At 37.8% G+C, this 27,431-nt stretch overlaps 2 protein-coding genes across 5 annotated transcripts in view; one reads left to right on the top strand and one right to left on the bottom strand.

Moving 5' to 3' along the window:
• Positions 1-27,431, bottom strand: part of fry (Protein furry) — a 227,533-nt gene that overhangs the window by 65,138 nt on the left and 134,964 nt on the right. For all 4 annotated transcript variants that reach the window (XM_065231242.1, XM_065231265.1, XM_065231249.1 and 1 more), the window contains one exon: positions 23,832-23,951. In XM_065231242.1, coding sequence (XP_065087314.1) covers positions 23,832-23,951 — 120 coding nt within the window. The remainder of the gene's footprint in view (positions 1-23,831; positions 23,952-27,431) is intronic.
• Positions 9,069-20,259, top strand: LOC135708844 (uncharacterized). The gene is made up of 4 exons (XM_065231004.1): positions 9,069-9,612; positions 9,709-9,836; positions 9,923-10,354; positions 18,575-20,259. The coding sequence occupies exons 1-4, from the start codon at positions 9,580-9,582 to the stop codon at positions 20,130-20,132; spliced, it is 2,151 nt and encodes a 716-aa protein (XP_065087076.1). The 5' UTR covers positions 9,069-9,579; the 3' UTR covers positions 20,133-20,259.

The raw sequence follows: 27,431 nt of genomic DNA, 5'->3' as shown, positions 1-27,431 counted from the left end.
TATTGATTGGTCGTCTAAAATAGTTGTTTTATAAAATTGGAAAATCTGAAAACTTCATAATGTATCATAATCATTTATAAAAATCTGCCACCTCAGCTGTCAAATAAATGACTATCACACAATCAGCAATCACAACATTCTCCCTTGACAATAACTTATCCTCGCACTCGGATTGAATGTTCATCCCACTCCATTATTGTGCGCATAAAGTCATTATTCAAAAGTTCCAAAAGCCAACAAGATGCCTTCCTCTTGGATAATTTTGTTAAACAGTCTCTCACGTACAACAGACACGCACACAAGACCGATAATAAATAATTTTACAGCCGACAGCTCCTTTTCGTTGAGATTTTCCAGCATTAAAAAGTTCGTCTACGAACACTGGCGGCCCAACGGATGCGAAAGGAGGAACGAGCCAGCTTTTTTGTTGTAAGAAAGAATCATTTTTTAATATAATATAAAATATTGCTATACAAAAAAAGCTAGCATAAGTTACTTTAAATTTCACAAGAACGTCGAAAAGTACTTGTTTCAAAATTTACTGGTAAATTTCTCCAGTAATCGTTGATTGATTTCATTATAGATTGCTACAAAATCTCCCAACATGGAAAGCCTCTAAGAGTTTTTTTTTTTAAGAAATCATTGGAAATTCAAATGAAATGTTTATGGGTACTGAAATATCTTCGTGAATTTGAGTAGGCAACCCATATAGACTTCCTGGAGCCACCTATGTATACTGAACAAACCCCATCCACGGTTGAGAAAGATATCCCTGCATTCATCTGCTATGATCACGGCTAGAAGGAAAAAAGTACCATAACACCGGGTCGTTGTGATTAACTGTGCTAGATGTTTTTTTTTATTATAGGGTTACGGTATGTAATGTGGGTCTAGTCCTTTCATTCGGCCTATCACGCAAATAAATAATTAATTAAGGAATATTACACAAAAAATAAGGAAAATATTGATCACTGATGATTGATAAATGTGTACCACACACAAATCAATTTATATCACAACATTTCAATACATTTTCAGCTCTCGTAAGTAATAAAACTGGTTGAGAATATCACTCTGTTCGGAGTTTTTAGCCGCCATGACTTCTAAGGTTAAGATGGGAAGGTTGCACTGACGATCATAAAATGGCCTGATTATGGCATTTATTGAATGGAATTACCTGATAATACACACTAGACGTAAAACTCACAGTTACTGTTTGAATATTTTATGTTTATTTTAATTGTTTAACAACGTTTTCACAAGTAAATCATGGACCCAACTTTAGGGACACATTTCTTTTCTATGTTCCTAACTTTGGCCCATGAAATTCATTTGACAGCATATAGCAATAAGAGTAACGTCAACAATGTGGTTTGCATTTGGATGATAAGGAACGAACAGGAAGGGAGATTTTTTCTGCCAAATCTGTATAATGAACATCACAATGTTTTGATTTAGATATTCTGCGGTCGAAAGACGATAAGCGAAATTTTTAATTTTTAATTTTTAACTTGAGTGATTTAATGTAGTTTTCGTAAAATTTTCTCTAAGAAATGTTTTGAGGAATGAAGAGTATTAAGTTAACAGTGATAGTGATAAAAAAAATACATAAGAAAACGTTACCAAGAGCGTTTTTTTTGAGAATCAAACAGGATAGGACGAAGTTGCATCCATAAATAGACCCAATTTGGGGACAATAGACCGATATTACATACATTTCCCTGGTGAGTTTTTGTCTTAAAAAAAGTAAGTTTTTCAACTTTTTGCGGTTCCTGATAGCAAACGACATGATAAGCATATCTAAGCATACCATTTAGCAGTAGAATATCGTTTGCAGGTAAATTAATTGATGAGTTATGATTAAAAACGTAATCTATGGCTGCATATTAGACCGAGGTTAGGGACGTATACCCTAACTGTTTTATGTTTTTTACCACGCTAATAAAGATCCCACTCAATCTTTCCGGTTCGTATCACCTGTCCCTTGAGTAAACAAAAACGTAGAAAAAAAATATGAAAAGAGTTGAAAGCATGGAAGCCACACATGTCCTTCCGGATGTCAGGGTTGCCTAGCTAGTTGAACGCTTCAGTATTGCTCGCTCACCTCGATAGACAGCGACTAACGAGTATAAATTTAATTACCGATGAGTGTACGCTTGAAAGGGATTAGTAAATGCTAGGAATATGAATGAGATTAAAATGAATCAGATTAACAAATTCATCAGGAATTACTCAATCAAAGGTTGTTTGAAAATTAAACACATTTTATCAAAATGTACCTGTACCGTATGCAAAGCTTGAAATGTATGATCCACTTCACAGTGGGCCAGAATTGCAATCTAGTTGGTCAAAATAAATAACTCCTCAAATAGCAATTTGATGCCCTGGGCCTGCTTTGTGAATGAAAAATGTCAGTTCAGTGGATTCATGTTTCAGCAGATCTGTGTTGTTTGCAAATAACTTATTTGTTTTAAATGTTGTAAAAAAAACACTACGATATCTTTTCATAGCAATTTGGAAAATGGAAAATGGATGTAATGTTGGCCTAATTTAAGCCTATACGAGGCAATAAGCATTTTGTATATGGGCGTTTTGGAAAATTCGATGGTCACTTTTTTTTCCATACATTCATTAGCATTCTAATATACATACACTGAAGTCTTTTTTACACGGTTTTTTTTACGTGGTTTTTTTTTACACGGTTTTTTTTACACGGTTTTTTTTTACACGGTTTTCCACGATTTACAAGGTACGTTTTTAACGATTTCTCGACAGTGATACAACCTATCGACTTGATTCCAATCACATTATCCGTTTCAAGCTATTTGTAATCAAATGGCATACTTAAAGAAAAATCACAATTTTTGGTGTAAATACAGAAATTTTTAAATATGTCTATATGGACCATATCATGCTTTAATTACAAATGGCATCAAAATCCGATTTTTTTAAAACATTTAAGCATGCGAAAAATCAAAATCTCGTAGGTTTTTTTTACACGGTTTTTTTTTACACGGACCGTATCCCCCGTGTAAAAAAAGACCTGAGTGTACACGGTTTTTTTACACAGTTTTTTATTACACGGTTGGTTCCCCTGAGTCGCAATTTACACGGTGCGTTTTTAACGATTTTTCGAGGACGATACAACCAATCGACTTGATTCGAATCACATTATCCGTTTCAAGCTGTAAGGAATCAAATGGCATATTTTTAAAAAAATCACAATTTTTGGTGTAAATACAGAAATTTTCAAAATATGTCTATATGGACCATTGCATGCTACAAATACGAATTGCATCAAAATCCAATTTTTTTTAAATATATGAAAAATGAAAATCAAAATCTTGATAGGTTCTTACACGTTTTTTTATTTTTTTTTTTTGTAAAAAAAAGACCTGAATGTACTATGAAAACTTGATTGTTGCTTTACGGACTTTGTGATTAAGAAATTCCAATTTAATATACTGGAATATTTACTCTGAGCTGTTAGTAAATAAATTTCAGGGATGGTCATCCTACCCAGTTTCTATTTCCATTCCCATTCCTTTCCTTTGTCAGGTGAATTATGCCAAAAGCTGTAGTAAAGTGCTCCCATCTTCAGGGAAACGGGCCTCCTGAACCTTCATTCTGATACCAGAACCACATCTATGACACGAATGTCATTCCCATATACTTTGTGTGAAGCCGAAACATCCTGGTTCTCTGATTCGATTTTACGTCCATTTGACAGCTGCTGCAAATATTCGCAAGCAAACTCGGTTAATGCGTGATTTATTGTTAGGAAAGTTTGTCGCGAGTGGCGGGATGGTTTTTTTAATTTTTGTTGTGCCATAGGCGCTGTTTACTGTGTTGAACACGAATTATCGTTGCCTAAAAATAAAGTGCATTTTAAATGGATGTGATAGCAGCATTACTACACAGGTAAAAACTTTTAACGCGATATGACCATGCGAACCCGATTTGAAACCGTTTGAGCTCAGTGCACAGTGAGGCGACTTCATACACACTTAAAAATAACTATTTTTACAATCTTTGACGTAAATTATGGAACGTAAACAAACATGTCATGTAAAATTAAGTGTTCCCAAACAGAAACATACGCAACTCGACGAAAAGTACGATTGATTGAATTTATTTTCTCTTTTCTTTCAACTGATTCTTATGTCATTTGGACCGCTTGCATGTGTCGGTCTCAGGGCACGGAAATTTACATGACTTTTTGGTAGTGTGTATAAAAAACCGGTCGTAATGAAAATGTTTGTTTAAAATCGTAATCCACATAATTTTAAAGTAATTGAATGATCCTGAATTCACATTTTGTGTTCAAAATAAGGCATTTCAAAATTTATTATTCTAGGAATTATATATTAAGGATTTTTTATTGTATTATTGTATCATGTAAAGTAAAAAACTCAAAAAATTTCAACAAATTTTATATTATTTTATCGATTAAAGCCTTACACTGATAACTGAAATATGATTGGCAGTGTTTTTTTTATTCTTACCACGCGGATAATATTTGAAGTATTTAACTAACCTCCCTAATAAAAAATTACCATAAACGAACGATAACCCAAATGATTAAACTATTCCACAAATGGTTTGAATGATACCCCGAACACGTCGTTAAGCAAATTAACCATAACATTTTTATTAGGGCTTGCATCATTTCATATTCTTTCATGATAACAACTGATAACAAAATTAGTCGAGGTTGAGCAACTAAATTAGTTATGCGATAACAACTGAAACAAAATGATACCTGGAATAACAAATCTTGTTTTCAATTTGATATCAGGTTGTTATTTTACTTTGCTCGGGTACTGTATCGTATATCTCTTGTTACCAGTATCACCTTCTTCGTCTTCTTCTTCTTCTTCTTCTTCTTTTTCTTCTTTCTATTCTTCTTCTTCTTCCTGACTTTGACACTCTTACAAGAGCTTTCGACTGCAATCAGATATTGCCCATACATTTTTTTAAAAAATTGTATGGGCCGTGGATAATTGCCAACCCCCTCTAAACTGTCTACGTAGTTTCTGAACAGTCCCCAAACAGTGAATAATGAATTATTTGCTCCGTAAAGCTAACGCAATTGACCCTTCCAAATAAACAAACTGGATAAAAAAAAGGACCAACATTTTACAAGGCGAAGGCTCGAGGAGGTGTCCCTGGCAGATTCAAATTTGTATTTGCGGATAAATTCGCACGCAAATGTATGGTCTGGCAGAGCAGACAAAGGTCTTCGTCACTGAGAAAACGATGAACTCGGAGGTTTACAAAACCGAATGTCTCCAGAAGCGAATTCTGCCCTTCATCCGGTCACATGATGGTCCGGCGACATTTTAGCCGGATCTTGCAAGTTGTCACTACAGCTGGAAAGTACAACAATGGTACAATGACAACGGAGTCCTGTTCGTTCCAAAAACCCCTCAATCCGCCCAATTGTCCCCAGTTCAGGCCCATTGAAAACTACTGGGCAATGATGAAGAGGAAACTGAAGGTAGAAGGTACAGTCAACAAAACGGCAGCTCAAATGAAAAAAATTAGGGATAAAATCGCCAAAACAGTAGACGAAACCGTTGTGCGCCGCTTGATAGGTCGTATTAAGGGAAAAGTTCGAGAATTCCATCGAAACCGCGACGAATAATTCGTTTCGTATTTTTTTCTTAAAATATATGCAATAGCATGCACTTGAGGGAAAACCGTTTTCACATCCGTTAATTCAAATCCGAAATAGACCCAAATGTGTTTGTTCTATTACTACGTGGGCTATGCGAAACAAACCGGAGGATTTCCTTGCTTGAACGGATTTGAACCAAACATGAACCAAGGCACATAACATATTTGGAACTCGATAAACAAAAATCGACCCCATTTCAGTGATTTCAAGTGGTATAGATGGACATCGATCTGTCAAATTGATTATACCAGCTGTAAAATGAGAAAAGGGATCAAGGGGCTTGTCTATTCTTTTAAATAATTCTACCGTGGTTTATAATTCTATGTGTTCCTAGCACTCCTGAACTCATGTCTTACTATTTCCTTAACCATTTATGTGCTTTATTTATAATTATATAACTAACTTTAACAAATTTATCACCATGATTAACACAGCAAAACTGTGGTAAACTTAGAAGAAACATGTATGTAACATTTCCTTCTTTGGACATTTTCTAATTTTTTGGAACCAATTGCATCAAACTTTAATTTCATTGGGTTTCGTAGGAGGAAAAATACGACCACGTAAATTTGGAATTAAGTGCTTACATTTTGAAGTCCAGAGAGAAGCAGCAAAATTTGGAACAAGAGTCAGAAGTCCAATTTGAAAAATATGCAGTGTTTTGAGCTGACTTTGCATCGTTTCATTCGCAAGAATTTTGCAAGCTGGACGATAAATGATATCGAGCGCTTATCAATACCTGCAATATCCAAGATTTCAACACTCCCTATGTTTCTCAATTGCCGTCAATTGAAAATATCTTCAAAAAACCGTGGTAAGGTTGATCCTTGTTGGTCGAAAAGGCAAAGGAGGAGCTACACACAATCATAACAAAAAAATTCGACCACTATGGCTAAGGTCCCAGGGTGGGACTCCCAGCTAGATGTATCAAAGTTAAGCACTATTTACTAACGAAAATAATCGTTAATATGCTTCAAATGGATATTTCGTGCTGTAATCATAAGTTGACTCACTAAAAGCACAGTTAACCATATTTCAACATATCACAGACATAATGATAGTTTCACACCTATTCGACGTAATCATCAATCATCTTCGAATTGTTTGCATTAAATTACATGCAATTAACATAATTTCCGTAATGAATCCAATGCAAACCAAAAAGATCGAAGAGACGAAGAAATATTGCATCTGTAAATAGGCAATATTACCAACAATCAATACGAAACAAACGATTTTAAATTGGCTTGACTACACAGCAAAAAATAAATAACTTGACTACACAGCAAAAAATAAATTTTAATATTACATCCAAGAGGATGCACTTCAATCATGTCGAAAATCTCATGTATTTTTTATGGCCACAAAAATAAACAAATGCAGTAAAAACAGCGTAATGTCAGTTCATGCACTGTATTATTGATAATTTTGTCCTTTTTGGCAAGTAATATTACGCCATATTTTTGACACGATTGAAGTGCATCCACTTTGATGTGATATCAAAATTATTTTTTTACTGTGTAGCCTATTGGTCCCAAGCAAATGATTATCGTACCCCATTCTAGTCGAAATTCTAGTACTACACTATGTTTGTTCTGATTCGCTATGAAAGTTTGACAGATGAAATGAGGGGTTCGTGGATTTTCCTATTTTTGAGGGGTGCATCGATTAGCTTGGGATCGAAGAGAGTACTAGAGCTGAGCCAAAAACTTGAGCACGTTTTTTCGGGACCTGCTGGTCTTAGAGTTACCTCTATGGTTATAGCATAGAGGTAACTCTAAAACCAGAAGGTCCCGAAGAAACGTGCTCAACTTGTTGGCTCAGTTCTGGTACCCTCTTCGGTCCCAAGCTAATCAATGCACCCCTCGAAACATAGGAAAACTTTCAAAGCGAATCAAAACAAACATAGTGTAGTACTAGAATTTCTTCAAGAATGGGGTACGTTTATCGATTTGCTTGGGACCAATAGGCTAGTCAAGTAGTGAGCCAATTTAAAATCGATAGTTTCGTATTGATTGTTGATATTACTGAATAACAACGCTCTTGATTGGCTTCTAACCGACTTGAAAATATTAGTTAAAAATCCTTTGAGAACCCCCTTGCGAACTAGTCGAAAAAAGAATGCCCACACGTCAAACTCCGTCAAGGATTTAAACAGCGGAAGAACAAAAGAGACGACAAATTATCTGGGCCTCACCTGTTTACATATCATTACGCATTACCGTGACTATTGCCAATTCGCCTCTTCGGTCACTCTGTAACTCTTCACTCCTATGGTAAAATCTCATAAGCAGACATCAGTCTGTGCGTGAAACTTGGTGAACATTTCCTTACCCTTTCACTCCTATGGAAAACCCATATGATTCTGTCAATCTTTGCCCGAAGAAACGGTGGCTTGCTAGAGGAATGACAGATAAGACAAAGTCCGCTAGATTTCATGCATAGATTGTCAGATGCTTATGGGATTTCACCAGGAGTAAAGAGTTACAGAGCTAGTTACAGAGTCGCCGTCAACGTCAATGCTTTCTTTCATAAGGGCCAATGCTGCAAACGTAAACAATTACTTTTTGCGTGAATTTCTCGAAAATGAAAACTCACCCAAGAAAACCAACACCATGATTGTGTACAGAAAGAGTCCTCCAATCCGATAAAATGAGTGCCTTACTTGGATTGACTTCGACGTACGAGACATTTACGAAAGAAGCCAATATTTATGTTTTCGACATTGGTCCTTATGAATGCTCATTATCGATATAACGAAAATTTTATTTTGACAGATCGCTGTCCAACTATGCCAGTTATACCACTGAGGCAAAACAAAAAAAGGGGTCAACTTTGAGTCAGCTTTTTGCATGAAGTTCCACATATGTTATGTGACCAAGGTCAAAATTGGCCCAGATGTCAAATACGAGCGTACACTGAGAAAAAATATGCAGATAACTTCTCCCATTCTGTATACCTTCATCATTAGACAGCATCTATCAATCACAAAACGTTGCTGCCTATTCATTGAAGCTAGGGTTAATTAGTATCATTATCATCGGGGGTTGGGTAAATGAAGCCCATGAGCGCTCAATTTAGCCCAAACGATGTCCTGAAACGTGATGCATCTGCAAAAATGAGCGCTCATGAACTTCATTTACCCCCTCACGATGAAAGGTAAAGGTTTTGACCCTATCCTTTTTAAAAACAAAGAATATTTCGTCTTTATTGCGCAATAATGTTATTGAATAGAAGGCATAGTCAATTTCAGGAGATCATGGGAGCCGGTTTGCCTGACAGATATGATGATATTGATGTTGCTTCTCAAAGCAGATAGGTAACTGCTTCCTGTCAAAGTTCATTCATGATTTGAAAAATCATCTGATCAGAAACGTCTCGTAAAAAGTGTCTATTGCAGACAAAACATATTTGTAGGGTGCAGTACTACTTTTCCATAGTTCACTTTGCCTAAGTATACGCCCTTTAAATCAGTAATTTGACATCCCTGTAGAATTAACTCGTGAGGAAAGAATTTGATGCATAAATGTTGGATGTAGCTGATTGTCTTTATTTTTTATGAGGCGTTTGACGAAAATGGGTTCCAGTATGACGAAATAGTGCTCCACCCTATGTAGGCACGTCAGTTTACAAATCCCAAACCGAAGTTAAAGAAACCACCAAACCTCCAAACAAAGATTATAACGCTTCGCTTCACATCATTCCATTAGCCTGAAGACCTTTGTTGCCCGTTTTCCCAAACACGATGACTTGCTCCATCGAAGCACTCATCGTTTAGACTGCCCATTCTGTCCACTGACTATGACGCACTCAATCGAGTGGTAAATAAATCAAAGTCAATCACGTATACGAACCGACGGACGGTAACTGATCCTTGAAGCTGCCCACGTGCGCCGCTGATGGAATCACTGACCGAAATCATTGTTGCACTGGTGAGTATGCTTTTAGGACGCAACGGAAAACCTTCAATCCGCAATTTCCCATGAATCCCACGCATTTTACATTGGCTTTGTTTTGTTTTACGACAGATAAAAAATTCACTCGATGCGAACTCTTCCTCCATTGCGATTCGAGTCTGCTTGGAACTGTTTTGGATTCAGATATTGGACAACGGCAATGGAATCAGCGAAGAGGATCTCCAGAGTATTGGAAAATGGTAAGAGCTCGTTTCCTATTTATTCAAGTGCAAGCATTCCATGAAAAGTTTATAAATCAAAATGTACTCCCCGGCGGCGGTGACAGTTGTCTGATGAACATTGACCACGATCGGAAAAAGCCATCGAAACAATTCGCCCGTCTGACAGGCGAATCCTTGTTGTACCTCATCGGTAAATGCGAGGAAGTGCTGATTGAATCCGTAGACGAATGCAACGGCAAAAACAACAAATCCCACTCGCGTCTATTCAAACAACAAACAAACATCGCAGCTAACGACGGTTCCCAGCGGAATTTTCAACCGGTTTCGCAATACCACTACGTCCGCAAATCGCGGGGTACCACCGTTACATTGAAGAACATTTTCTTCCAAGACTCGGACCGGAAGCGTAACCATTCCATTAAAGAGGATTATAGCAATCTGCTGGTGATTTTGCGTTCATTGGCGCTGATTCACTACGACCGTTCGTTCACGCTACAGGATTTGGGAACTTCGGAAGTGGTTTTCAAAAGCAAACGGTAGGTCCTTTGGCGGTACTGCATTGCAACAGGTTAACACATGATTTCAATACTGCCTTCGTTACGTGATATTTAATATAATCGTAAATTATAGCTGGGTAACAATCAGTTTTCAAGTGAACACGTAATTAGTTGGTAAACAGGTTCATCCGGATTTAAGCGGATTTCGGAATTTACGTGGTTTATCGTTATACACTGGAGTCGCTTTTTACGCGGTTTTTTTACGCTGATTTCGGAATTTACGCGGATTTCGGAATTTACGCGGTTTTTTTACGCGGCACGTATCACGCGCGTAAAAAGCGACTCAAGTGTATAATTTTATACTGCAGCAGATGATAATTTATACGAAGGTCCGAAAAATGAGTCATGTACAGTTGCATACCTTTTCGATGAATGAAAACCTAAGGCCTAAGTAAATTGTGGATTGAAAAACTGCGGGAGTAACCATTGCTGACATCTCTCTATCTCTCCATAGACCATTTCCAGGCCAAATAGGATGAAACATTATAAATATTGAGACTCAACCTTCTCCGATTGACACTTTGCATAATTATGTGCAATGGAAATCATTCACATTTTTGCAAAAATTCGGTAATTTTGGATCATGGTTTATATTTTTCAAAATGGCGTTTTTGACAATTTTCAATATGTGACGTTTTAACTACTGATCGAAATGACAACTGTGACAAAGTTGTTTGAAAAAGCAAAGTAATTCTGAAAAAAAAATATATACGGTATTTTTTAAAAGTAATTTCGAGTAAAATTTCAAAGGTGGAAAAAACTGAAATAGGGGAAATGGATGTAATGTACGCCTAAATGCCCCTAATTTGGGCCCATATATAAATTCAGCAATCGACTAAATTGTCAATAGCGACCAAAAATATCCATTAGTACCGTCCCAATGACGCATTCATCTAGATAAAATTGATAAATAGCAGATTTTTAGCGATGGGCCCAATCTTGGACCCATATGCTAACATTAGAACCATTTCCCCTATCTAATGATAATGTTTGCACCATCCAAAGTGAATACGGAGGTGTATACCGACATTCTTAGTAAGTATGTCCTTCCGTGGATTACTGAGCAATATGGAATGGACGGAGCTGAATGTGGTCTGAAGGGACATCTGTCGTTCGGGCCAAAAGACATGAGGCTGCCATTCAGCCCCGATGGATTATTCAGTGTGGCGCGTCATGAAGGCCAACCCTAATAAACAAATACCATAAACAAACTGTATCGCGGATGGGTAAACTATCCCACAAATGGGTTGGAACACGTCGTAAAACTCTCTTTTACAGTAAATTTTATTAGGGAATGCCTGTGCCAAACGCCACTACAGTACAGCAAGCCTCAGATAAACATTGTCCCGCCCCTGGATATGGATCCGGACTATATTATCAGAACTTATCGAGCATTCCGGAAGCGTGTTGAGGCCGTAATTGCACCTAATGGAAATCGATGATTAACATAGGTTTCTGTTCTTACTAACATATCCCTTTTGAATAAATGAGTTTATTGCACTCCTAAAAATTATCATTTTTTTTCACAGCGTTTAATGGTGAAAACAATACTATGCAATATTTAAAATTTATTTTTTAAATATTAATTAAAATTATAGAAGTACACTGAAGTCTTTTTTACACGGTTTTTTTTTACACGGTTTTTTTTTACACGGTTATTTTTACACGGTTTTCCACGATTTACACGGTACGTTTTTAACGATTTCTCGACAACGATACAACCTATCGACTTGATTCCAATCACATTATCCGTTTCAAGCTATTTGTAATCGAATGGTCTAAGTATGCCAAAAAAATCACAATTTTTGGTGTAAAGACAGAAATTTTTAAAATATGTCTGTATGGACCATATCATGCTTTAATAACAAATGGCATCAAAATCTGATTTTTTAAAAACATTTAAGCATGCGAAAAATCAAAATCTCGTAGGTTTTTGTTTTTACACGGTTTTTTTTTTTACACGGTACGTATCCCCCGTGTAAAAAAAAGACCTGAGTGTATTGAAAACCATACACACTAGACCTGTTCATTTTAAACGAAATGTTCGGAATGTAACGGGTCAACCGTGATTACTGTTCGTCATGTTAATTTGAACTTCTGTGCATTGCACACTTTAGCGGCGCCGGTGGTCTAGTGGTTGCTTCTCACCCCAAAAGGCCTGGGTTCAATCCCAGTCAGGATTTTCGCAGGTATAAAATCCTTGATCACGGAAGTAAAGCCGTTGGTCCCCGGTCCATGAGTTGATGGGACGATAGATAGGGTCTAGGTGTGGTATCTGCCTTCCTGGCGTCGGTAGCATTGGTACTCAGTACGGAAAACAAGATCGACGGAAAACAAATAAAAAAAAAAACCATACATAGGATAGAGAACTACTTCGGCCTTATCGCCCATTTTGGGTCTATCAAGCAGAAAACTTCAAATAAATCCATGATTTCAGAGTTAACAAGTCAATTATGCGTTTGGTACGATACTTCAGTTAATAAGCTACCGAACGAAGTCAATGAGAACGCGTGATATGAAGGTTTGCACCCATTATTCCCAAAAACAAAAGAAGCGCTCCGACCGAATCAATTTTTATCTTCATCCGATAGGCCGAAATGAATTCATTGTCGTTTCAATGGCGTTTCAATGCGTTAGGCCGAGTTTAGAATCTGTAGGCCAAACCTGGTACGTAGGGTAGAGAATTACTTCAGCCTAATCGCCCATGTTGGGCCTATCGAGCAGAAAACATCAAATGAATCCATGCTTTCCATGGGTTAGGTACGATACTTTAGTTAATAAGCTACCGAACTAAGGTAATGAGAACGCGTGATATGAAGGTTTGCACCCATAATTCACAAAAACAAAAGAAGCGCTCCGAGTGAATCAATTTTTATCTTCATTCGATAGGCCGAATTAATTCATTTGCGTTTCAATGCGTTAGGCCGAGTTTACAATCCGTAGGCCGAGTTTGGAGTCAAGAAGCGGTGTTAGACTTTTGACAATATCTCAACGACTGGTTTCTCTTTATTAAGTCTTACGGTACGTACGGAAAGGTAAATAAAATTTGGAAGCTATCATAAATAATAACATTTCGTTTGGAGTTGAACTTCACTAGATTAAGAAAGACTAAGTGCGGGTTGTGCTTAATAGCCCGGAAATGGGGTAGTTAGACCTATTTTGTTTAATTTTGATATTAAATTTGTAATGAATAGTTGGACAGCTCTCACCACCGCTCACCGCCGCCGTTGATTGCTTCTTTCAAAATCCCTTGAACTTTTCTCTCTAACGCTTTGTATTTCTCCAGTCAGAATCACTGCTAGTCTCCCTAAAGTCTCCTATGTTATTTCTGATGTGTTCCACGACATTTCGACGTAAGTCCATTATATTTGTATGATAATTCAAGGAATTTCATAGGAGATCAGTCAAAATTGAAGAAACTCAGCGAACTTCTCAAAAGATCTTAGAAATTCAGAATACTTCTTACAGGTTGATTCAGAATAACTGTCACCGATTTCACAAATAAAGGGTGTCCACGATGAAATTGCCACACACAAAATTGATTCGCAAAATTCGAGTTTTCATCCGATTGCCATCAAATTTTCAGGGATTGAGAAATAACTATTAAACTTCATTTTACCATTTTACTCGTATTTTATTTACAGTCCATACGCAAATGCCCGCACCTTGGCCTTAACCCCGGCCATAAGATTCTGCACAACCTGTGAATCAACCGTTTTTTGCATGTAAACCCATACTTTCTTCAGTTCCTCGACTGTCTTCACTACCTTAGGTCGTTTAAGAAGGTGCTGCTTCATAATCGCCCAGTACTTCTCGATGGGGCGGAGCTCCGGAGTGTTGGGAGGGTTGAACATTTTCGGCACGAAATTGACCTTATTGTCTGCATACCACTTCAGCACGTCCTTGGAGCAGTGGCATGAGGCCAAATCCGGCCAGAAGATTGTTGGGACGTTGTGGGCCTTCAGGAGAGGAAGCAGCCGCTTCTGAAACTGTAATCTATTCGCAAAATTTTTTCAAGAAATTTATACGACATTTTCTGAAGAAGATCGTGACCGCGATTATTTTGCATTTTATCCAGAATTTTCAAGGGACATTGGCCTCAATCAACTTCAAGTGCAGGACATTTTGCAGGCTTTAAAAAATTTAGATGCCTCAAAAGGTCCTGGACCTGACGGAATTCCTCCAGTATTTATTAAATGTCTAGCAATGGAACTCACTGCTCCATTGTTTTGGCTTTTTAATATGTCCCTGGAATCCGGAACCTTCCCTAAAATTTGGAAAACCTCATTTCTAGTACCTATCTTTAAATCTGGTCGAAAATCTGACGTACGTAATTATCGTGGAATAGCCATTATCTCTTGCATTCCTAAGCTTTTCGAGTCAATTATCAACGAAAAATTATTTCTCCAAATCAAAAATAGAATTACTGACATGCAACACGGCTTTTTCAAGGGTCGTTCGACCTCGACCAACTTACTTGAATTTATAGACTATTCATTAAATTCAATGGATAATGGAAACCACGTAGAAGCTCTCTATACAGACTTTAGCAAGGCATTTGACCGCATTGACATACCAATGTTACTCTTTAAACTGCAAAAAATTGGAATTAAGTCAGGGCTCCTGAAATGGCTTGAATCATATTTAACTAACCGCCAACAAATAATTAAATTCAACGGAAAGAAATCGAGCCCAATTCAAGTCACTTCAGGCGTCCCCCAAGGCTCTCATTTGGGACCTCTCCTTTTTATTCTATACGTAAACGACATATCTTACATTCTCAAAAAACTTAAATTGCTTATTTATGCCGACGACATGAAGCTCTTTTTGGAAATAAGAAATGAAGAAGACATCAATATATTCCGGAATGAAATACACATATTCTACATATGGTGCAAAAAAGTCTACTAGAATTGAATGTAAAAAAATGTAACTTAATATCATTTAGTAGAAAAAGAACAACTTCAAATATTTCAATTGCATTAGGAAATCAAACTGTAGACAAATGTGAAAGAGTTAGGGCCTTAGGAATTATCTTAGACTCTAAGCTAACTTTCATAGACCATTACAATACAATTATTCACAGGGCAAATAACATGCTAGGCTTTATCAAGCGCTTTTGCTATAACTTTCAGGACCCTTACACAATTAAAACACTATATATTGCCTATGTGAGGTCAATACTGGAATATTGCAGCATTGTATGGTCTCCATTTTCAATCACGCACGAAGAAAGATTAGAATCAGTACAAAAACAATTTCTATTATACGCTCTTCGTAAATTAGGTTGGACTTCATTTCCTCTTCCATCATATGAAGCACGCTGCATGCTTATAAACATACAAACATTAAAAGAGCGTCGTGAATATGCAATGGTTTCATTTGTAAATGATATCGTTTCGCAGCGAATTGACTCAACAGAACTTTTATCAAAATTAAATTTCCATGCACCCACTCGGCAACTCCGAAATCGAAATTTATTTGCCATAAAACATCATCGCACAAATTATGCAAAATATGGGCCATTAAACCGCATGATGGCCTCTTACAATAAACACTGCGAAACCATTGACTTTACAATGTCTCGGCATAAACTAAAGCAATATTTTTATTCCATAAGAAATAACAACTCATAAAAGAAAAGACAAGAATGCTGACACTACTTTTTTATATAAATATATATTTAAGAAAACAAAACTGTATTAATTAATTGTACTAGTCTACGTTGGTTGACGAAATAAATAAATAAATAAATAAATGAAGGCACTCTTTTATGTACACCTGTCCGTTCATCGTGTCCTGGGTCACGAAAGGTGCACTCCGCTTCCCGCACGTGCAGATGGCTTGCCAAACCAGGAATTTCTTCGCAAATTTGGACATCTTCTGAGTGCGGACATGCTCCGGAACGCTGAACTTATCCTTGGCCGTGAAAAACAGGTTGCCGGGGATCTGTTTGAAGTCGGCCTTCACATATGTTTCGTCGTCCATGATGCAGCATTCAACTTTCGTCAGCATGTTGAGGTACAACTTCCTGGCACGGGTTTTGGCGGACTTGTTCTGCTTCTCGTCGCGATTAGGGGCCTTTTGTACCTTGAACGTTCGAAGCCCAGCCTTAGTTTTGGCCTTTTGGACAAAACTTCGGCTTAGGTGCAGCTTCTTAGCCACATCCCTAACGGAGGCGTTCGGATTTCGGTTGAAGGCCCCAACTACGCGGTTGTGATTTTTGGTGTTGTACGGAATACTTTTTCCTTCACTTCTGGGCTTCCGATCGGTGGTCAACCGTTCCTCGAACCGCTTAATCACTCGCGACACCGTGGAATTCGCGATTCCCAACGTTTTAGCGATGGAACGATGCGAGAGATCCTTGTTCTCGTGATGAATGCGCAAGATTTTATCACGCACGAGCTGTTCTTTCAACTCCATTTCCGCGAGTTTTGATCACAGGACTTTAAAACTTGCAGGATGTAAATAATGCACTATGAACTAAATCCACCCAAATTTTCATTAAATTCTACCCAACGGTTAAAAAGTTAGAGCAATTTCATAGTGTGGCAATTTCATCGTGGACACCCTTTATGCAATTCTCAATGGGTAAAATGGGTATGTGTTCAAGTATTTTTGATATAAAGTGTGTACAAATATCAGCTTGTATTGATAGTAGGATTTTAAATTTCATTCGTTTTCGATTTCAAGCTTCCATGGACGTGAAAATGGAGCATGTCATAAATCTGTATAAATTCGTGTGTTATCTTTTAGAAACTGAAATCTCTTCGAAAGATAGAAACATTTATTTTTCTCATCGTTATAGAGGTAAAAAGAAACCCTGCGTGAAAAATCCGTAAAACTTCAGGGTTTTATTTGGAAATTTAGTTTACTAAGTTTCGCCCAGATGTACATAAATATAGGAAAGTTCAAAGAAAAGCTTCAAAGTATTTCTTGATAGTTTGGAGAAGGTCATGGATGTTTTGATATCTTAGTCGAATTAAATGAACTTAAAAAAAATGATTTAATCCACCAACGGTGAGATCTGACCCTTCTTATACATAGAAATTCCGACAAAGTGCTCATACGATATGATATAATAAATAAATTCTCATGTGGTTTGAGATAGCCCAAGTCAAAAACTGGTCACGTTCCCGGGGTATGAGGAACATATCAGCATGTGGTCAACGTGGCACTGGGCACTCCAAATAACTTCCTTTGAACTGGTTTTTGTATTCTTATCCCAGGTAACAATAATAGTTGTATGAGGTTTCCGAAGACCACGATTTAGACTTGTAGAATGCTTTAAAACCATGATAAAACTTGCAATGTTACTTGGGATGTGATCTGAGGTATCACATGTTGGATGTTGACCCCAGTCATAAACTAGGATCTTCAAATGACTTTCATTGACTTAGTTTTTGAATATTAATGTGATTTGAGGTTTCACATGATAGATTTAATTCGTTTCTAGTAAGATTTAGTTTTAGGGGCCTCATAGCCTAATCAGTAAAGGCACGGTATTACCAAGCCGGAGGCGGCGGGTTCAATTCCCGGTCCGGTCGAGGGAATTTTTTGGGTTGGAAATTTTCTCGACTTCCCTGGGCATAGAGTATCATTGTGCTTGCCCCACAATATACAAATTCATGCATTGGTATTGGCATCGAAAGCTCTCAATTAATAACTGTGGAAGTGCATTTAGAACACTAAGTTGAGAGCACGCAATATGCTAATATGCACTAAGCAATAAGTTTGAAATGCGAATAAGATTGGTGATGTGGTTGCCGAGAAACACGTATCACAATATTTTGTAACACACGTACACACACACACACACACACACATACATTTTTCAATCTCGTCGAGCTGAGCAGAATGGTATCTGTAACTCGGCCCTCCGGGCCTCGGATCTAAAGTCGGTTTTCCAAGTGATATATATAACCTTCTTTGTAAGAATCGTAAACCATTATGAACATGGAAGAAGCTGAAGAATTGAGTAAATTTTCAAGAAGTAAAGATTCACGACCTTTGTAGGAACATTAGAGCAATTTTTCCGCCCCTCTGGAATGTTGTGGTGGTAAATACCACTTTCGCCACCTACTACTGATTCTTCCAAAGCATGAATGAATGAACCATAGACTATAGACTATGGTTGGTGCGAAAGTATAAAGTAAATATAATTTCTATTAATATTTCTGTTTTCTCGTTTCCTAACAGGCTTACTGCTTTTCTCCCGAAGTACTGTGAACTTTTCCACTTGACAGAAAGGGACATCGATGTGACTACCTGCAGAAAAGATGACGTCCTAATCGAATGTTATTTCAGTGAGCGTCAGATCAGACGCGCGTTAAGTCCAATTCATTTTACTTTTATTAATGGTTTACCCAGCAGCGAGCTCTCGCCAACCGTTGACAAAATTCTCACGCAACAAAAACACGACATAGATTTCGTTATAACAGTAACTTTTCCAAAAAACGACGTTTTGACCCAACTCAACCAGCCAATCATCAAGAATTGTTTGCTTCGCTGCCTAAATCAATACAAAGTGTGTTTGAAGCAGAGAAGTAAAGAACAGCAACATTCCATTAGTCCTTCTGTTCTTGTGAAGATTGCACGAACACCGACCAGCCTTCAAGCGATGAAAGATTTCGCGGAAAAACGCAAACAAAATCGAGACGAGGAAGACATCCTTTATGGGCTCAGCCAGCCGCTAGACGACCGGCAAACCACTTTCGATAAGTGTACAAAATGGCTTAAAACAAATGACTTCGGCGTCCTAGCGGGTGCTAGTCCCGGTCCCAAAATTGAAAATCCAATGTCCGTGAAGCCATATGTTGAAAACGGAACAAGACAAAAAATAAACTTTTTCGAGGGTCATACTAGCTCCGGAGCCCCAAGAAATAAGAAGGATGGTGATAAACAAAAGTCGTCGGCTCCTAAAAATAAGATCTCATTGCAATTACCTATTCCAAAGTTTTACTCAAAGGATGCGAAAGCTCATGAACATTCTTTAAAAACAACCAATGTAAGAAAAGATCGAGATGAACAGAAAAAGCAGGAATTAAACAACGTTGAACTTCCATCAGAACGAGTGTCATTTCTAAACATAGCAGCGGAGATAAACTATAGCGAAATAACTATGCCTGACGACACCACACTTTTTGAGCCAACTAAAAAACTGCAAAACTTTACGAAGCGGGAAAAGAAAAAGCTTTTACATTCCTCACAACATGCCTTTTCCCCACTTCCAGGAGAAACAATATTAGGAAACAAACAGCTTACAGTCTTTTGCGAATTTGGAGAATCCAACAACTTAAATGATGCAACAATCGACAGCCCAGAACCAATAGAGGCCCGGATTTGTGTTCAACTACCAGCAGAAACAGTCGAACCGAAAATCGAGCATTCTAGCTTTCAATGCTACGACCATGTTTCCCCTCGTAGCACTTCTAACAGTGGAATTTATCACGCTTTCGCAGAACCTCTTTTCCTAGAACCGGCCCCGGAAGACGACACTTATAACATCAGCTCACCAAAGGCACGGTTCTACGACCTCGATTTGGTGGAGTCATACATAGACTTTCGTAATGCGTGCCAGGAAACTATTAAAAACTTCAAAATAGCTATTGAACCGATCGACTCATCCGATTCCTCCGACTGTGAATGTTGCAGTACTAATCAATTTGACCGTGAAATTGAAAAACTTCGTCAGCCATTTCACAGACCGAGAAATATTTTCGCAAAAGTTGGAAATCGACGCGACGATGCTAGTTAGCTACGATGAAAGATAATTCAATCAGTGTACACAGCTTTATAATGTTAGATGAAATTTAAAGCAATTAATAAATTCATTAACGTTCTGAAGCGCTCTGATTTTTTTTAATAGCAGATTAAAACTCCTTCTTGCTTCAACCCATGAATACAAGCAGGTTCACATGGGGAAATTTTACCACAATGCAAACGGAAATATCCGGTTGTTTGGCCTGAAATTTCGATCAACGAAATAATCAACTATTGCTTAGCATAAAATAACATAATAAACCTAACCAGTGGATTTTCCTAACAGCAGAACACAGAAGTATTCACTAAAGAACTATCTTAAACGCTTGCCAGCCCTGTATGACTGTATAGAACCTACTTCGCGCTCCGATTAACTTTTGTTTGCTACTACTTATCGTAATGAGCCGGTACATAAGAGCAGACACTGCAATCATGTTGAGTATATATTAGGGTGGATCGATCTTACAACCCCCTGTTCTTTCAATGCGTAATGAGGTCCTCAACAACTGGGCAAAATTTGAACGATAATAATCTCGATTTGCGAGAAAATTTGATGGACTGTTATGAGATTATGGGTATAATTTGTCTACAAATTGTGTTAGAAATGAGGTTCATGCAACGTGTGTCTAAAGGGCGAACACGAAATTATTGCGACACATTCAACAGGGCATAACTTTTTTACCATTGGGTTAAAATCAACCAAACTTTCTCATTGATGTGTATTGTGTACATGCTGTCAAACTCGAAGTCGTGTTTTTCGATTCAACGAAAATGGAGGTGAACCAACGCGAGTTGAGAGAACAAATTCTTTCCAAACACCTGCGATGAGCGGCAACAATCGACGGCTAAAACTCGGGCACGGAAGCTCTACGAGAAGATGCTACAAAATATGGCTGCTGTGTGATGGACGACGAAACGTATATAAAAGCCGATTTTAAACAAATTCCGGGGTTGGAGTTTTTCACCGGCAAGAGCAAGTTCGATGTGGACGACAAATTTAAGAAGAAGAAAATGTCGAAGTTCGCCTCCAAATATCTCATTTGGCAGGCCATCTGCTCTTGCGGACTGAGAAGGGAGCCTTTCGTGACAAAGGGCAAATCTGAGTGCCTCGAGAAGCGCCTTTTGCCGTTCTTGCAGCAGCACGACGAAGCTCCGCTATTTTGGCCAGATTTGGCATCATGCCACTATTCTAAAAGTGTCCTGGAGTGGTATGAGGCCAATTCTGTCAATTTTGTTCCAAAGGACATGAATCCGCCAAACTGTCCGGAGCTGCGCCCGGTGGAGCAGTACTGGGCAATAATGAAGCGGAAACTTCGGAAGAGCAAGAAGACAGTCAAAGGCGAGAAGGACATGTTAAAAAAATGGAAAAAAAAACTGAGAAACTGGTACCGGATGACACTGTAAAGACTTTGATGGAGGGCATCAAGCGAAAATGCGTTCAATTTTACACTCAAGGCTCCATCGATTAACTTTTCTTTTGATTTTTGAAGTAAATATATGTATAAAACTACCCTAAAATTTTGGTTTGATTCTAAACATTATAAGAAAATTGGCATGACATTTTCGGTGTCGCAATAATTTCGTGTTCGCCCTTTAGAAAGGATTGTATGATTGTAAAGCAAAAAGTTATAAAATTCTGATTCCCCCTGATATTCTTGACTGTTTTAGAGATTTTAGGTCTAAAACGAATGTAGCAAATTTGATGTAAAGTTTGGTTATAACATATCAATTTATAAAACTACTTAAAAATTTATTCGAAAATGGGTAAACAGCGTTAAGTTTATTCGTATAAAATTCAATGATAACTCAATAACGCCCATATTCTAGATATTTTACGTTACAGTTTTTGAAAACCAAGCAAAACTCATCCTGTTATAAAATAGAATGGATGTTTTGTTTTAAGATTTCTTATGGGATTGTTGTTAGATAATTTTATAACTAGATAATTTTAAAACTCAATGATCCCTTCATTGTTTTTGATGCAGCATACTTGCTCCTCATGACCAGTTCCAGGTCAAATACGATTAAAACAATAAAAATAAGACACGACCTTCTCCGATTTGCATGAAACTTTACAATTTTATATTTTATGGGCAATCATTCAAATTTCTGCATAAAATAAGCCATTTTGGATCTTGTATTTTTTTTTTGCTTTTTTTTTCATAATAACTTCAATAACTTTTGAACGAAATGACGTCTGAGACAAAGTTGTTTAGGAAAATAAAGTAATTCTGAGAAAAATATACACGGTAATTTTTTTTTGGTTATAATTTAAAAAAAAAAGTGTTAAGATTGAAATATCTCAAAAATTATACCTTCAATACCTCAAATTTATTTTTTAAGTTCATGAAAAATTTAAACTTTAGGAGTATTAAAAACCATTGTCACTTGAAAATTGACAAAAATCGTAGAACATCAACAAATTGAAGACATACTTTTTGAGATATTTGTGATTTTAACACTTTTTTGGGATTTTTACTCAAAACTTCTTTAAAAAAAATACCATGTATTTTTCGAAGAAAGTCTTTATTTTTCTCTACCCTCTACACTTTCTTCTCTTTTTGTCGGAGACGTCATTCCGATCAGAAGTGAGGTTTTCGTGCTACAATTTATTGAAAAATGTAAAATACGCTATTTTGAAAAAATTATAACATCCAAAATGACCGAAATTTTGTAAAAATGTAAAAATTGTCTATATCACTCAATGGTACATTAAAAACCGATTTTTGAAGAAAACAAACGGAAAAAATAGTTTTGTTTGCATTTTGCTTTGATTTGGTACTGAGTACCAATGCTACCGACGCCAAGGAGGCAGCTCCCACACCTAGACGCTACATATCGACCCATAAACTCATGAACCGGGGACCAACGGGTTTATTTCCCTTCCGTTATAGGCCTTGGAAAAGCTGAAATCACAAGCCACATTTTCCATATGACAGATCAAACGTGCACCATATGCTCAGCAGGTTGTACCATGTTTACGTTATACATGCACCAAGGATGTTTGCATCCATTCCTCGAAAATCCATAGATGCTCGCTAAAAACACACAGTGCCATCCATCACACAATTTATTATAACTTGACGGTGATGCTTTTCCAGACGTTAGTGCAAAGGGATTATCATTATTCAAAATTTGTAATCGAGCACCAACAGGCGGCAACTGTGCATCGTACTCTATACGCAAATGCAGCCTTGTATGAAAGATGCATCCTACGAAAAATGCCGAGCTATACGGATGAATGGATAAGCATACCAACATTGGAGGGTAAGAGCACTATGTACACAATCTCGGATTTTCACATCGCGCGACCGGATGTGAATGTAAAGAAATGGAACGGGATAAATTGTAAACACTGATACGTGGCTTCACTTTATACGGTCCCGTTGTTTGTACATGCGAGAAAACGAGAATCTTAACCTTAAACATGGTTTTAAATGATGACAATCTGTGAACTGATTTTTACATTCAGAGAAAAAAACACCTAGCTATGTATATCGTACGTTGTTGGTTATATCCATCTAATGTCACAACATGTCCTCAGGTGTGAATTAATGCAAGAGATGGTTTGGGCGAACAAACAACCATGGGGCTCCTTCAGTATCCAATTTCTATTGAAGACTTGTGTTCAGTCAACAAACAACTTCATCAAGCATCAGGTTAAAACCAATCAAAGCAAAAGCAATCAACTCACCAGAAAACATTGACATTGTCAGTTCGGGCCGCAGCCTGGCCATCTGCCTCGAGAGATACATCTGTGATCTGCAGTACGCACCGCTCAAAATAGCATCCAATGTACCGACTTTGTCCAGTTCTGAAAGAAAAAAAGAAGAAAATATGACAGTTATCAACCTTCGCTTCAATATGAGAGTAGCAGTGTACGTTTGCTGCAAACTTTGGCTTTGTCTGGTCTCATCAATGAACCACTTCTTCAAACAGTTTTGGCATGACTTTCAGCCAGCGAAATAGGTCAACAAACATTGCGATTTTTTTGTGAATGGCCTAAATGTTGACTACCGTAGACTCAAGCTAATCGAAAACCTTGTTTTCTGTTTTGTTTTGGATTTGTGTTTAATTTCGTACCCTTATAAAATCGCATTACTTTGAACGGTGTACATATTAGCGTGGTTCAAACCAAAAAGTGTTCACATTAAAAGCTACGGTACTTGTCTCTATGTTCTATAGAAACAAATCACCTAAATTTTAAATGAAAATGTACCTGTGTTAATATATATTCGTTAAAATTCCATTTAATCCGGTTCCATTTAATTACACTACCTTATTTACTTATCCTTGACAGATACGCGTATTTCGTCTACAATGTGCGACTTCTTCAGTGTCTTGTACTAATACTCGACTGAAGAAAAACATCACATTTTAACGAATTTATATTAACACAGGTACATTTTCACTATTACTACTAACTAATTACTAATCTTTCTCTCTCTCTCTTTAAACAAATCACATTTTTTTTTCCGAGATTCGGTAGCGTAAGTTATGGTATATGCACCAGTTATGGTACAATCCCATATACGTAATGGTACCAGTTTTTCATCCTACCTATTTAAATTACATCGACCATGAGTCCCCAACCGGGAAACGTAAGATTCTATTACAGATTTGTACGAAATATCTTCAGAACGTGTAATGTTTCACTGCATGAAACAGATTCCATAATGAGGTTGTAAGAAGGTACTTTTAAATAATAATGTAATGTTTAATTTTGATAAATTTACGAGCAAAGACTGCTTTTTTCCATGCTCTCTAGAAACTCCCGAGAACGTTTTATATGGAAATATGTATTCCGGAAAATCTTGTATACGTTTGATGTTCATATATTTTTTTACGTGCAGAAGAAGACTGTTGAAGACATGTTTAGTAAATTGATTTAGATGCCAAAAATAAAAGAAGATTTTTCGTTGATTGAGTCACTTGCGATTTTTCGAGCATCTTAGGATTGAAAATTACAAATGACACCCTCTTGGAAATTTCACAGAAAACCGCATGTATGAAGCTTGGGAGCAGATTTTTACCTTCAATGTATTTCACGTTCAACCTACACACCTAAAAAAAAGTAGTATAAATTTGCGTTACTATGATGCATTTAAATGCGCATATATCATACAAGTTTATATTATAGATCACATATATTGTATGTTCACCTTTGTTTGAAACATGTCTTGCAAGCTGCTAGTTTACGTGAAAAGGAAGTTTACATGCATGAATGTCTGCATTCATGGATGTTTACATCACCAGTAAAATTCAGATTTATTTTCTGTGTAGTTATACAGCAGTAACGGTGATGGCCACGTTCGAACGGTCTTCTGGGGAAGGGGAACGATGATTACTTCCAAAAACCGTTTTTTAACAACCCTGCCCGAGACATTATCGACAACATCCATTTTGCAATGTTTAAATATTGTAAATTTTGAGAGTTTACTACTCAACTCTGGTACGGAGGATTTCCGTTGTTGGTACGTTGAAAAACCTCAGGGAGTCAGTCCGGAGAACTTTGTTGACGGGTATAGAGAGGTAGTCAGAGTCTCTGGAAACATATTTAGTGTACATATTTGGCGCTGGAATGTGACTTGAAGGTTCAAATGACGTCAAGAACAAATACAGAATGTTGTAGTTGCGAGGTTAGGAAGTTTAAAAAAAATGGGGATTCTGGCCAGGGTAGTTAATCGATAACCGTCGATAACTTCTGCAATGCATATTCACCATTTCAGACGATAACGCAGACGTTATCGACGGTTATTGATTATCAACCCTATTTCTGAAACTTCAAAAAATTGACAAGGGTTCACGAAAAATCAACCTAATATGTGCCCTATCCATAAACGCAAGTCAGTCCCATCTGTAAAAACAGGATACGAGAAAACGTTGAATGTTGATGTTGTAAGATTTCACATTTTCCACTTATTTCGGAATGATAATTTTGAAAATAAACTTGCAATGTGACCACAAAACGGTAGTGTTATGACCGTCGGTCGGGAAGCGTACCATAACCTCGAAGCGCTTGCTAAAATTCCTGGCAGTGATGATCTACGACCGACTAAACCTCAACAGTCACATCGACTATAACTGCGACAAGGCCACGAAGGCCATCACGGCGGTAGCTAGAACCATGCCGAACCACTCTGGACGGAGGTCCACCCTGGTTTGCAGCGCTGGAAACCAAGCGGAATCAAGCGAAGTTGACTAGAACATTCAGGCTCATGGCCATCATCCGAGTCGTGAGCGCGTTCAGAACCATCTCGTCGGAAGCGAAGCACAGCAAATGCTACAAGCGAAAGGAAACCTGAGGAAAGCGAAAAATAGTGAGAACGGAGTCGATGGCTAAGTGGCAGCAGGAATGGAACACGGCATGGGTGAACAGACGTAATTCCTATCTGGTCATGGTTGTTTCAGGCGTTACCTATACATCGGTTCGGACTAGCAACATCACTCCTCTGTAAGGAATGTGTAAATGTGTAGGAAACCCGGAGCAAGTGGTCGTTGACTATCCTTAATTTGAAGTAGTGGGAAGGGAGACACCTGCCCTTAACGTAAAATTTGTCGAGATGAGGGCATCTTGAAGTCACTCAAATAAAGTCGTAGTTGCGAAAGTGGAAAGACGATCAGCGAACGTGCAACGTCGGCTAGCAAATCAAATCAAATCAAATCAGATTGACCGCCCACGGTTGCTGCTCTGTTATTACCAGATCAGCTGCAATTACACAGAGAACCAACAGATGATGTTTGGGACTAACATTCATCCTCAATGTGTAAGAACTGGAGATCTAATATTTAGCAATACCAGCGCCGGCCGTGTCCGAATGCAGGTCAACTAGGGAATGGGAAGGAATGTGTTGACGTGGTACTCGCTGTGAAGGAAACCGAGAAATCCTCTGCGCTTCCACGAGAAATCACTGGGATATTGGATGTGGGGAAAGGTTGCACACACACGCAGGGATCGTTTTTTGGTAGAGCGTTTATAATACACAAACACACACACACACACACACACACACACACACACACACACACACACACACACACACACACACACACACGCGCGCGCGCACTCATCCAATTTCTATTTTTAGATCAGGACCCACACTGTGGTAAGTGATGCGATCGGTGTTAAAGAAGAATTTGTTTTCATTAAAATCTAGTGGGTATAGAATAAGGCAAAGTGAAAAATTGCAAGGAAGGGGACGGGCCTGGGATTGAACTCCCGACCTTCTGCTCAGTAAGCAGAAACGGTAACCGCTGAGCTACCGAGCCTCGTCTCGAACGTGCAACGTCGGCT

The sequence above is a fragment of the Ochlerotatus camptorhynchus genome, unplaced genomic scaffold, assembly GCF_037179485.1.
Source record: "Ochlerotatus camptorhynchus isolate MF236.1 unplaced genomic scaffold, CSIRO-AGI_Acam_v1.1 ptg000033l, whole genome shotgun sequence".
Lineage (NCBI taxonomy): Eukaryota > Metazoa > Arthropoda > Insecta > Diptera > Culicidae > Ochlerotatus > Ochlerotatus camptorhynchus.
Note: the sequence above shows the minus strand (reverse complement) of the source record. Positions and strands in the feature narration are given on the sequence as shown.